At 45.4% G+C, this 13,937-nt stretch overlaps 1 protein-coding gene across 1 annotated transcript in view; it reads left to right on the forward strand.

Annotated features, from left to right (window-relative positions):
* atrn (attractin) overlaps positions 1–13,937 on the forward strand; it is a 114,097-nt gene that overhangs the window by 93,488 nt on the left and 6,672 nt on the right. Inside the window, exon 27 of the mRNA XM_071922496.2 lies at positions 8,309–8,416. Coding sequence (XP_071778597.2) covers positions 8,309–8,416 — 108 coding nt within the window. The remainder of the gene's footprint in view (positions 1–8,308; positions 8,417–13,937) is intronic.

Below are 13,937 nucleotides of genomic sequence, written 5' to 3' on the forward strand. Positions count from 1 at the left end.
TCTTTAAAGCGCTGTAAGGCCCCTGTAGATTAACTAGAGAGATGCTTTAAGATTCTCTGAGAGCTGCCTTCCATCTCTTCCTCTCTCTCCTGAGGTCAGCGCTCGCTGCACCACCGCACAGAACAAAAGGCCTACTTCTGAGGTGATCAATCCTGAAGTGAGAGGTAAGGAGAGGGAGTTAAGATGAGGAGAGGGAGAATGAGAGAGAGAGAGAGAGAGAAAGAAGAAGAATAGGAGGGGGCAGCGTTGAAGGTCAGCTATACTCAAAGCTGAGCGCGTTAAGGAAAACCATGCATTCGCGGTTAAGCAGGACCTTGTTAATGGTATTCTCCGTGTAGTCAAGTTAACAAGAGTCTCCTCGGACCTGACAGGATGCGGATTCATCAAAATATGATGAAAAAGAATCGGGAGCCGCTGCAGCACTGGCAGCCTGCTACCTCTGCAACAGTGTTAAGACGAGCTTTACAGTCATGCCTTCGGCATCCAAGCCGGTTCCACTGCAGATATTGGCTCTGGTTTTAAAGGGAAATGGCCAGTGTGGTACAGCGCGTGTATGTGCAAATAATAGACTGCTAATATATAAATGTGCGTGCAAGTGAAGGGATACTAACATGTTTATGTGTGTGTTGGAAGGGGGTGTGTAAGTGAACAAATAAATGTGTGGTTTTGCAGCATGTGGGTGCAAATGAATGAATACTAGGTTGTGTTTGTGTGGGTGGGTTGGACTGCATTCTAACTGCTTCCCATATTTTGTTCCAGTGCAGTGTGCGCCGGTGTCATTCGTGTGTGTGTGTGTGTGTGTGTGTGTGTGTGTGTGAGCTTACAGTATGTGTGCACACGTGCCTTTTGTTTCTCAGAGTTCCCAAGACACTTCTAAACCCTCCTAATCTGTATTCCGCAGAGATGGTGCATATAATTAGAATGTGGATCAGCGTCGATGTCTTATTATCCAGAATATACAGGCTGGCTTATCACCCTAACCCCGCTGCACTCTGGGTAACCCCCACTTGCCCCAGTAACATCCGACCCCCCCCCCCCCACACACACACACACACACACACCCAGAATCTCTGTCAACACCCCTCCTGCACTTCGCTATGCTGTTTCATCTCATCACTGGCTTTCTTCAGTTTCTTTACTTTCATTTTATCATTTCTTCTTCCCTCAGTTTCTTCCCTCCTCCGCCACCCTCCATTCTTCTTCGCACTTTTCTCTTAACCTCGCCGCCGCACTTTGCTTCTTCTGTCACCCAGATGACGGGGTGACTAAGGAGAGACGGGGTGACAGTCACCAGATCCACTGAATGAAAATGTGACCGGAGTCGGAATCTAAGCAATCCAGACTGCAGTTTGGGTGCAAAGGAAACATCAAAGCTTTTCACTTTCAGGGGACAGTTTTAGATCCACACCTACAGCTTGTTTTCTTTGGTCCAAACCTCAGTGGAAAAGTTTACTTTCGTGATTGAACCAGGGCTTGTAAGTAAAAATCACGCTCACAAGTAGCTTGTTTATTGGACAGTTTTGGTTTTGGTTTTTTGAGATTTCGGCAGTCAAAACATATCTGATACCAGTCCCTGTAACTTTAACTAATCAGCATAAACTTGTTTGTTGTTTGTTTGTTTCGTAATTTTCTGTCTCTGGTGTTCATACCAGTTAAGAACACTTGAAGAAATAGCTGCATCAGTCGAGACTGCAGTTTGTCCTTGGTTCTTGTTATTATGCTAGGCTTTCCATATGAATAAAGAAGGCTTTGAGGCAGTCTTAGTGACAGCTGCATAGGACAAGAACAGACCACAGATATATAAGATAAACACTTATAAACTGTCTGCACTTCAAAAAAATGTATTTATAACATTTTGATCAAGAACCTGTTGCTAGGGTTTCCGAGCATGAGTAACTGCTGGCTGTCAGAGGTCAACATTTGTCGCCTTATACCCATAAAACTTTGCATTTTGGGATCATTTCCTGTATTTTTTTCAGAGTATGATTGGAAAAGAAGCGTTTTCCAGGCGGTCTTGGTGTGGTTATTTGGTGCCACCCAAATTCAAACGGGCTTGTTCTCACCTGCCCAAACGCTCTACAGTTTGAATGAGCTGCTCCAGACGGTCTTAGTGTTGTTTGGCTCAGTGCTGTTTCAGAGAATTTCCTCAGCAATGGTTTTAATGGAGGTTTTTTGGTGTCCCCAACCCCCCCCCCCCCCCCCCCCCCCCCCGCGGTTCATTATTCCATTTCATCTCGTTATCGTCTGTCTTCAGTTTCTCTGCTTTCATTCTTTCATTTTGTATTCTCTCCGTTTTTTTACCCCCCCCCCCCCCCCCACACACACACACACACGTACCGCCCTCTGTTCTTCTTCACTCTTTTCTGTCCCCCCCCAACTTTACTTCTTCTGTTGCTCCTCTCTCTTCGCTGTTTGTCACGGCGCCTGTTGATCGTCCGCTCTTCGTTGACGGGGTTATCGATTAGCACTCTGCACTCCGAAAAGTTCTAGCGATGATGGGGTGGAGCGGGGTTAATGAAAGTATACAGTATGTACAGAAGAGAAGAGAAGAAGAGTGTGAGAAGGGGAGCGAGAGAGAGAGAGGTGCATAGAATGGACAGTGGGAGGCGGGGGGGATAAAAAAAGAGGGAGAGTTAGTGAGTGAGAAAGAGAGAGAAAGAGACAAAGAGATGGAGAGGCAGAGAGAAAGGGGGAGAGGGAGGGATCAAAGCCTTCTCCCTTGTCAGTATTCACAGCGTGCGTCCTCTACCCCCCACCTCACTGCTGGAGAGATGGAAAGATGGAGAGAGGGAACCAGCAAGCAGCTAACGTTGCTTCACAGATGAAGATTTCCTCCCTCTCTCTCTCTCTCTCTCTCTCTCTCTCTCTCTCTCTCTCTCTCTACACTTTCCTCTCTCTGTCTACCTCTCTCACTCTTTCCCTCTCTCCTCTCTCTGCCTCTCACTCCGCAGTTTTCCTTTAGTGATGCTGAAGGATGATTGAGAGCTCTCCCACCGACAGCATTTTTAAACAGACGCATCAATAAATAAACGGCTTGATGTAGTGCACCGAGATGTGCAATGTGTGTACTCTGTGTGTGTGTCTGTGTGTGTGTGTTGCCGCCTGTCCACGCACACCGGTAACTGCTTGGAGTGTGTGTGTGTGTGTTTGCATGTGTGTTTTTCCGCACCCAGGCGTTCCGGCACACTCACTCAATCGCCTCTTCCCAGGGGCGAACTCTTTGAACGCCTTTCTCTCTCTTTCCCCTCCCATTTCTCTCTCCTCTCCCTCCCAAGCTTTTTTCCCTGCGTTCGCCATCACTCTCGCCTCTCCAGTATCTTCCCCCCCTTTCTCTTTGGTCCCATTTCCCTCCTCTTCTGTTTCTCTCCCGCATCCTGCTTTTTTTTTTTTGCCGCCTTTCTCCCTCCCTCCCCTCTCGCGCACTCTGCTGATGCACTCAATCTCTTTGGCACACCGCTGCTCACTTTGAGAATGCTCAAACAGAATTCCCCCAGACAGTTTCTGTGTGTGTGTGTGTGTGTGTGTGAGAATTTGTCCACACACATGCCAGTGCTTGTCTGTGGGATTGGTTATATATTGCTATCTGTATGCACATATGGCATGCATTTAATTCTGTGTGTGCATGTGCATTCGTGCACTCGTGTGTGTTTACTTACATGCAGACATGTTTGCTCATGTGCTGTTATCTGTGTGTGCCTGCAGAATGCATTTCACTGTGTGTGTGTGTGAGAGAATGCATTTGCATTTGTGAATATGTACACACACATACATGTGATTGCTTGTGTGCAGGTGTCTCCAAGCAGCATGCATTTCAGTGTGAGTGTGTGTGTGTGTGTGTGGGTGCGTACATGCGCGCAGACTCTCGTGTGTCCGTCCCCATGCACATGTCTCATAATTAGGTATATATATGCACAATTAAAGAGGGGGAAGCTCATTCTGCCAGAGTCAGGATATTTGCTCCCGTCCACATACACTACCCTGCGGAAAACTGAGAGCCAATTTAAGAAGTAGGCGACCGCACTGTAACTCTTCTGGCTCCTGGTTATCTTTAGAGCGCCGAGTGTTTGCTGTACAGGGGCTGCCTGCTCGCAGCACGGCATAATGAGATTTGTGCAAATTGTATCTTGTGTAGGACTCCTTCTAGGACAGTTGTTCTGTGAATTCGACCGGTGGCAGCCTGGAGTTCAGAGAAGCAGGCTCCTCTAACCTCTAGCCTTTTAAAATCTTAACTGATTTTGAAAACACATTGCTTCACACTACTACTTCACACTGTAACTAGGGATTTCACCGTTTTCTTTTTTGGTCTCTCAGTTGTAAATTTGCTCTCACACTAGACGACCAGGCAAGGACTTAATCGCAGGAACTGGTGTGATCCAATGTGACACCCATCAAAACAACAATGGTACAATCGTACACTTGTACAGAATCCGTGCAGATGTCAAGTCCTATAAAACATGTTATCTATATATCCAATATACTGTATTATCGGGATGGACATATGTGCTGTAAATCAACCTGATAACCCACTAGTGTGTAGCTGGCCTTAGTCAGTGACTCAGCTGAGAGCATGTGCAATCAGCCAAACGGTCACTGCATGAACAAAGGTTACCTGTATGTTACCTGTAGGTGTGTATAAAGTTTGTTTACTCCAGCGTTCAGATGCTCCTCCATCTGGTTTGCATCCAGTAAATCAATTCCCTTGCTCTGTGTTGATCAAGGAGCGCAGCTTATGAAAAAAGATGTTGTCTGCATGCAGATTCCCGCTGCTTCTCTCAGTCTGATGTTGCTGCCTGGCTCGCCCCATTGCATCATTATGGATGAACCCCCCCCCCCCCCAAAAAAAAAATCAAAAGACGTTGTACTTTCCAAACTGCAACACACCATAACACATCATAATTCAAGTTCATTATGAACCTAATTCTTACCGTAACCCTCATCTTAGCCTCGCAGAAAAGCCTTGCACAGAGCCAGGAAGAGAAAAACAATCATTTTTGTTGTCGTTTTTGACAAAGTGGTGACATTTGATTTTGCAATTTGGCTGGAAAGTTACAAATACAGGTACTTGATAGTAGTTAGTAGTAGATTAGCAGTATACTACTTCAAAGACTTACCAAACTGACTCCACCGGAAGACAGCGGGCTCCTGGGCCGTCATCTGACGACGCGACACCCAGCAGTCGTCAACCAGCGAGGGCTGTGTTGGCGCTCGGATGCTTCACGCAGCAGGACGTATAATCCCATCAAATCAGGATCCAGCCCAATGAATTGCTCATTTGTGTTTTCATCCGTTTCTGCTCGTTAACTGCCGCGGTGGCGGTGGATAGGTAGTTTGAGTGTACGGCATTAAGAAGTTAGATGGCGCTTGCCAATTTGTGGGTTGGATGCGTCTGCCTGTGTTTATCTGTACGCACGTTAGTGAAGCAACTCTTCGCCACCGTGTTTGGTCAGGACTAATCCAGGCTGAGGATTCATTCTCCATTGTTCCCCTGTTATTTTATGGGTCTTATTGTTGTTCTACCATTTTGCGCCATGTTGTGTTCTGTTGTCATTTAAATTCTGCTAACAATTCCAGTTGTGGCTTTAGTTGTCATTGCTGATTTTTGAATGTTTTGATGTGAGATGTTTTTATCAGCCCCTCTTTTATTTTACCTCCACAAACTAGTGATTTTTGATCCTACTTCATAACCGTGATTTCATTCGTCAGTTCACTTTTGTTTTAGCAATGTGCAAATGAACTAAACTAGAAATATCATGGGGCCAGGTGACAATGAATTCAGGAAGGCAGCTCCAGAAGACGGCCATGCCAGCCCTGTTAATCATGAAATTCAAATGGCCATGTGGTTAGCGAGCAAATATGAGCGGAAAAGGAAAATGAGCGAATCATGGGGGCTGGATCCAGGTAACACTTTTGCACCATTTCCATTAGATCGCATTATACCGGCTGGCATTCTATTAGAGAACCTCCAACATCACACTTGTTCTCCCCAGCTGCTCTCTCTGTGTGTGTGTGTGTGTGTGTGTGTGTGTGTGTGTGTGTGTGTGTGTGTGTGTGTGTGTGTGTGTGTGTACAGTATGAGTGTGTATCACTGCTTATTTATTTATTCATGGCTGATATTTTCGGCTCCCACGGCAGGTAGCCCCCCTCCAAGAGTAGAATCGATGTTACATTACTAGTTTAAAAAAATGTGTAAAAAAAACCGGTTAAACTTTTGCGAGGTTCTTTACTGAGTTTATCTAAGGTTAAAAGTAGTTACTCAGGGAAAATAAGGGTTCAGCTCCTCCAAGCACAGCTGTTATCATGGGGAGGAGAGTAGCGAGATTTGGGTATAAGCACTCATCCCCAGACACACATGGAAATTTAATGAGTTGGCTTGCTCCACAAAGAGAATCCGGGACATGAAATTTGGATTTTTTTATTTATTTATTTATTTTCTCTTGTCAGGCTTTTCTGTAGAGAGCGACTTCCCCTCAAGCTATTTCCGTAACCCCTGTTAAGGATATGATTATAAGGCGTCACATCCAGAGAGTGAGCGTGAAGATGTCAATAACCATAATCGACAGCCTCGCAGGGCAAAAAAAGAAAAGAATAAAAACGCTCGGCAGACTAATTGCGAGCTGTTGAGTCGAGCAGGAGGCCCCTCACCCGCATGGATACTGTCGACGCGGAAATACCACAAACACGTGATTTTACCTTGCGTGCGTTCAAGCTGAGTCGCGGCGCTGCCCTTTTCTCCCACCTGCGCTCCGCATGTTAATGAGAGAGAGGGTAATGGATTGTGTCAAACTTCTTTTGAGTGTCTTTGTCAACGCGCACACAGACAATTAAGCAATATCACACGAGAGGGAGTGCTGTTGTACTGTATATCAGCACGGCTGTGATTCGGTCGTAGGCACGAGGCCGCAGGACAAGTGCCGAAGATAATCACAGCCGAGTGTGATATTGCTTTTATACAACAGTTGTATAAACAAAGCTATTCATCAAGTAATGGTAATTTGAGACAACAGATGATTTTTGTCTGTTATTTGTCTCCGCCAACAAAAACAGTTCCTTCAGGATTCCACTACCAAGTGTTGCCAAGCAACAGGTAAACTGTTTCCCGACTGCAAGCTAGCTAGCTACTTTTAGGTTAGCACAGACGATTTCAGCTTACTTTCTTCCCAATCTTCCGCCTCGGCCCGACCGTTCATAATTAAGGTGAAATGTAACGTTGTCCATATTTGCGTTGTCGCTACTAGATGCGAATGAAGTTAGAGTTTTGTGTGGACGTGTTCTGGGAATATTTGGTAAGCATTTCTTTGTTGTACAACACTGTATTGTGTGCTAGAAGTGCTAACCAGCTGGTTAGCTAGCAGCTACTCAGCTAACGTCAGATGACGTTGTGGTGATCCGCTTTTTATTTCTCCTCACAAGAACACCTGTGAAGCGGAGTGATACATACAGTACAGCGTCCCAGTGCTGTTATACTGTATATCAGCATGCCTCTTGTCCAATCAAATTGCTCGACCGGAACTAACTGTTGTATAAACTGCATCAATCTCCATCTTTACTGTTTGACTTCCTCTGTGAACTGTCTCTGTGATACACACTCCAACTGAACAAGCAATTAGACCCCTTTTTTTTGTTTGATTTTCATATTTTGTGTTTTTTCCCCCCCCTCCCTCGCTCTTTCTTTTCTCTCATTTCTGCGTATGTGACGGTTGCAGGTGTTTTTGTTTGTTCCAAGATGTTTTTGAGAGGAGTGCCTCAGGTTTTCAGGTCTTGGTGTCTTGACAGTTGACGGTGTTTGTTTCCCTATTTATAGCGTGCTGGCTGCTTTGACAGTTGATGACACAGATGCCTCACTTTGTTTACCGTGGTCTCCGGCCTTCCTCTTCCCCATCTTCCTCACCCTCCGCCTCCTCTTTTTCCCCCATTGTCCTCTCGTTTTCCTCTGCTCCTTAATTCTCTGCATCTTTCACATGATCATCATAATCATAATCATAATCCTCTACCTCCTCTTTCTCTTCTTCCTCCAGTTTCTTCTGCTACTCATTCTCCATCTTCTCTTCTGTCCTCCTGTCTAATTTCTTCTTCCTCTCATAATCCTCCTCTTCGTCTTGTCAAGTTCCATGTTATAAATCACGGAAAATATGGGAATATGTGTTCTTCATGATTAAAAAGATGCATGTATACTAGTGCTTAAGAAACTACCATCTGTACCAGTTTTTAATAACTTTATCTTGGCAGGCAGTTGATTAGAGAATAGACTCTCTTCTGTTTACCTGTTACTGACCTTCGCACTCCTCCTCCTCTTCCTCCTTCTCCTTAGCAACTGCTGAGGGAGATGCAGCAGATGGCGAGCCGGCCTTTCGCCACCATCAACGTCGCCTTGGAGACGGACGAGGAGCCGCCTGACCTGATAGGAGGAAACGTCAAGGTGAGCGCAACCTTTTCTTGGAGAGATCGCCCGCTGAACCCCAGAGATCAAACCTTTGTCTGGGCTGACAGCGATGCAGGCAGGGAGGCTCCATTCATCATCAGCACCATCGCTCACCCTCCCTCAAGTGGGGAGCTCAGTCTTGTGCCATCTAGACTGCAGTCATGCCGCAACGATAGATATTCCATCCACTATCCGCCTTGCGTCATTTCTGGGTTTTTAACTCTGGAGGTGAATCCGTTGGTTTTCCACGCACCAAGGAGGCCAATTTGGCAGGAAGTGTTGGAAGTCTAGTGCGGGTCTAGTAGACCTAATGAGGGTCAATGCAGTTTGCGTTTGCTGGGACAGAGTGAAGGAGGACGTGCGTGATGAAAGTGGGCTGACGATGAGTAACAAAGCACATTATACCAGGTACAGTGGGTAGGCTGTGAATTCTAATGGGGATTTGGCTTAATCCAGTTAACCCTGGAGTTAAATAGATGCAAATGAGAGCAAACTATTGTAGAGTAAGACTATAGTTAGAAATTAGATTTGAAGAGTTTCATTCCAACATTGAGATATGCACCATTTGGGAAAAAAAAAAAACTTGACGCCTACTCTTAGGAAATGATTGCTGGCATGAAAATAAAGCACATTAGGGGATACTATTAAAGTTATGATTCATCGTACAAAACAGCCTTGTTTTGGTGGATGGAACCATCTGTGTTTTTGAAATATTGACTGATTAATTGCAGGTAGCAAATTCTGCCAAAATGGATGTGCAGCTTTCTGGAACAAAACCCTTCATATATTTATAGTGCGGTTTAAAGAGTGGTAAGATCAAATTTGGGTTATTAATATTGTAGCGTGGAACAGAGTCAGGAATAAAGAGTTGGGTCTGTGTTTCTATGGCTCGGGAACCAAAACAGGTTTGGTCCTGTTTTTGGTGGGTTTCCACATGACAAGAGTACCGTTAGTAGATTTTCATTAGACCAGGTGTCAGGGCTAAAGAGACTAAAGTTGTCAACTTAGGTTTGTTACTTAGATAGAAATGGCAGTAGCTAAAGCCGTTTCACACCAAATGTGCAGGGGGAAAGTCTGAAAGCTTGATTGCAAGGCTTATTCAAAGTTCAAACTCTTTTTACAATCTCATAAAAAAGGTCTGTAATGTCTGAATCTAATCTTTTCACACAGGTTTTGCATGAACGTTACACAGTGTGCAAGCCGCCAGAGACGATATATCAATTCAAACTTTTTGACCAAAATCATCCTTTGGTTTGAAAAGCCTCTCAGAATAAAAAATAGACCTTAAATAGAGGACAGCAAAGTAGAAGCAGAGTGGGAGTAATGAGAGAGGTAGTGGTAGACTGCCTTTTTTTTTTACTGTTTCTGTTCCTGACCACATGGGTAGTGTGGGGACAGTGAAGAAACGAGTAGATTTAAAAGTAGAGATCGAGCAGTGTGTGGCGTAACGGTAGAGTAGATTTTAATGGAGAGTTCAAGCACGGTGAGAGGCAAAGTAGCAGTAGAGTAGATTTAAAGGTAGAGATGAAGAAGCAGTGTAGTAGATTAGAAGTAGAGATTGAGCCGTTGGAAGTAGATTTAAATGTAAAGATGAAGCAGAGTTGGACACAGTGGTAGAGTTGGATGGAAGTGGGCTAGAGTAGATTTAAATGTAGATCTTGAGCACAGAAGCAGCAGCAGCAGTAGAGTACATTTAAAAGTACGGATCATGCAGAGTTATAGAAATTGCAGCGGGGGATTCGGTGGGCACGGCGCCGCGGGCCGGGCCGGGCGTACCTGTGACTGTGCACTTGGTGATGAATGACCCCTGAATGCAGATGCAGTGCAGAATTATAGGGCTGTTTCAGCAGGGTCGCTCGGGGCCCCTCGGCTCTGACAGGGCCCATGCATCTCAAGGGGTTTGGCTCCCGAGCACAAGGTTACTCCTCAGCCCAGGCCGCGGGGCCCCCTGGGTAGATCTCCAGCTAATCGACTCCCCGCCGGGACAGAAACTATCCCGCCTCTTCTCTTCACTTTTTTACTCTCTTCCGTCCTCTATCTTCTTCTCTTATCTTCACTTCTGTCCTCTCCTGTCTTCTTCTTTTCTTCTCTTTTCTTCTCTTCTGTCCTCTCCTATCCTCTTCTCTTCTCTTCCCCTATCCTCTTCTCTTCTGTCGTCTCCTGTCTTCTTCTCTTCTCTTCCCCTATCCTCTTCTCTTCTGTCGTCTCCTGTCTTCTTCCCTTCTCTTTTCTTCTCTTCTGTCCTATCCTCTTCTCTTCTGTCTTCTCCTGTCTTCTTCCTTCTCTTTTCTTCTGTTCTTCTCTTCTTCTCTTCTGTCCTCTCCTATCCTCTTCTCTTCTCCTATCCTCTTCTCTTCTGTCATCTCCTGTCTTCTTCCCTTCTCTTTTCTTCTTTTCTTCTCCTCTGTCCTCTCCTATCCTCTTCTCTTCTGTCTTCTCCTGTCTTCTTCCTTCTCTTTTCTTCTGTTCTTCTCTTCTTCTCTTCTGTCCTCTCCTATCCTCTTCTCTTCTCTTCTCTTCTCCTATCCTCTTCTCTCCTGTCTTCTCCTGTCTTCTTCCCTTCTCTTTTCTTCTTTTCTTCTCTTCTGTCCTCTCCTATCCTCTTCTCTTGTCTTCTGTCTTCTCCTGTCTTCTTCCCTTCTCTTTTCTTCTTTTCTTCTCTTCTGTCCTCTCCTATCCTCTTCTTTTCTGTCTTGTTCTGCTTCTCTTCTCTTCTCTTCTCTTCTCTTCTCTTCTCTTGTCTTCTCTTCTCTTCTCCCCTGCCTGACATCCTTACTTTACTCTAGCGTTCTCCTCTAATTTACCAGCCCTTTACTGATCCTATCAGCAGTCTGGGGTTTTCTGCTGGCCTTATCTGCTGTTTGTATGTGTGTGTGTTTGTGTGAGTGTGTGAGTATGTGTATATGTGCGACCGTGTGTGTCTTTGTGTACATCTGTGAGTTGGAGTGTGTGTGTGTGTGTCATGTTGCTGTGTGAAGGAAAGAAGCAGCTTGCTGTGGAAATCAGCCCCCCCCCTCCCCCCTCCTCCATCTCTGCTCTACCTTTTCTTCTCCTTCTACCTCTCCTCCTCCTTTCTCCCATTCTTCCCAGCCTGCTCTCCTCCTTTCCATCAGGGCAGGAGCAGCCCGGGAGCAGAGATCCAATTTAGATCTTCTTCCTCTGCTTTTCTTCTGCCTCCACCAGCTCCGGCGGTTAGCGCACACACTATCCTATCTCCTCCCGGCTCAGATTGAGCGACTCGGGGCAGGTTCTTCCCCTTGTTTCCATGCTGTTTTATCAGGAGGCTACAGTAGTGCATTATGACCCGCGATTGGAGTAGAAGGGGGGGGCCGGGCGCCGCACAGTGAGGCGAAGATCATTAAAGTTGTTTATAGCCTCGGTGGGAAGTCCAAACTTGCTCCGCCGATGAGATATATTCACTCTGCTTCTGCCAAATGGAGCCGGCGGCCCCGGCATCGCAGGCAGATGATTACCTTTGTGATGCCTTCTGCTCTGCTTTTATTTATAGGTACTGTGGGATGGGGGGGGGAAACGGGGACATGCGATGCAAAAGAAGGGGCGTGGAGGGGGGGGCGTCAGTTCTGGTTTATCTAACATGACTGTGGTGCTCCATTATCTTCGCCTACGTTATATTTTAGGCATTTAGCCGACGCTTTTGCCCAGAGCAACTCAGAACGATTGCACCAGTGTGTAAATTCCTAATGTTCCCTTAATGTTACAGGAAACCAGTAGTAAGGAGTGCAAAGGTCAAAGCCACAGCACCCTGACAGTAGTTTCCTTAGAATTATCATTTTTGATAGAAGTGCATGGTAAAGAATTTTTTTTTTTTTTCCAAATTTTAAAAATTAACTAAAAAAAAGAAAGTTCACTTCTTTTATCCAGAGATTTTTCCAGTCTTTAGTTTTATTACTGTGCAATATGCCGTTATTATTACAGGCTGACAAAACATTTCCTTGGCAAACAGAAGTCAACCGAATAAAAACTCATCAAAGATGGCTCAGTGGAAGTGGCTGTACCTGGTGAGTCATAGCAACAGGGAGTTTGACTTGCGCTCGCTGCTGGCGGGGGGAAACTCGTCCCCGGCTGCTGGTAAAGTAGAGATGAATGCGGCGGATGAAAGCGTAGCAGCGTGCAGCCCCAGTGTGTGCCCGCCACGGCGTGTGTGGGCTCAGCAGCGATCCTACGCACAGGGCTAATTACTGGAGGTAATTTAACAAAACCTTTCGCCGCTCTGCCTGGCCAGTCTAGATAAGTCTCCGGAGTGGTGCTGGTGGTGGGGGAGGATGGGCAGGGGGGCGTTGAGGGGAGGGCTTCAGCTGCATAAAACAAAGGCATCTGCTTGGGAATGCTATTAACACAGCCTCTGAAGAAGACCATGAGAAAAGACACTCTACCTTTGGGGAACATCTTAGGCAAAAAATCACACACACAAGCAATTTAAAGGGATGCATAATTGAATTTTACGAGGTGTTTTGTTTTGTTTTTTGCCCCCTTAATTTCAGCTCGAGACAAAATGGAGTGGGCGCGTCTGTTGACGGAGATAAATCTTGTTTATGGCACGCTGTTTTGTGTGGTTCTATGAATTTGTCAGAAATGGAGAGAGAAGCACCAGGCTTGTAGCCTCAGGTTGAAATTGAGGTTGTGCACTGGGTACTGTAGCCCGAATTGATGAACACTCAGCGCCATTGATAACAAAATGGAGCCCGTTGAGATGGAAACGATCCCACTGTCACATCCCAAATCTGTTCGACAGCACAAGTCTTTCCCCTCCCCAATTTATTTGCCATGCTTATTCCCTCTCCAATTTGAATATGAGATGCTGGTTTTGGAAAATGAGAAACAAGCACATAAACAAGCTAGGACCTAAGAGCAGCTTGCAGCTGCTGCATAGGAAATTGGACTTGGCAGACGTGTCTTCTGACAGCCCTAAGCTGTGAAATTATAAGCTGCCAGTCTTTTTTTGTTTGTTTTTACACATAAAACACAGATGCGTTGCAGGTAGACTTATCATGGGCAGGCCTCATTTTTCCAATTGTAAACACACTGGATGAGAAATAAATATTGCCTGAGGCAACAACAAACCTGTGGACTGGAGCAATCCAAGCCTGGTTGGACTGCTTCTGGCAAGGCCAACAGAATTGCTTCACCTCTCCTTGTACCAAGGGATAAGGGGAGAAAATTGGCCAAGTGCGATATTGCATTACGTTACCTCCCAATGTTGTATCGGCACAGTTGTCAGTATTTTTATTCCCATTTCAGAGCAATAAATGACAGCTGAACATAATGATGTTCTAGCACATGATTTTGAAAATGGAAACAAATGATCCTTGTAGGAGTGCTTGGTTGTCTTATCTAGTTATTGAGTCATCACTCATTTATCACACAAAGCTATAAATGATATTAATGTTTTATTGCCCTAAGGGACAATAGTAGCTTTTACTGCATTCAAATGAAAAACAAAATAGTCATTTGCAATATATTGCTGTATTTAATTGCGATACTTTCATTTGGTCGACTC

The sequence above is a fragment of the Centroberyx gerrardi genome, chromosome 17 (genome assembly GCF_048128805.1).
Source record: "Centroberyx gerrardi isolate f3 chromosome 17, fCenGer3.hap1.cur.20231027, whole genome shotgun sequence".
NCBI classification, from domain to species: Eukaryota; Metazoa; Chordata; class Actinopteri; order Beryciformes; family Berycidae; genus Centroberyx; species Centroberyx gerrardi.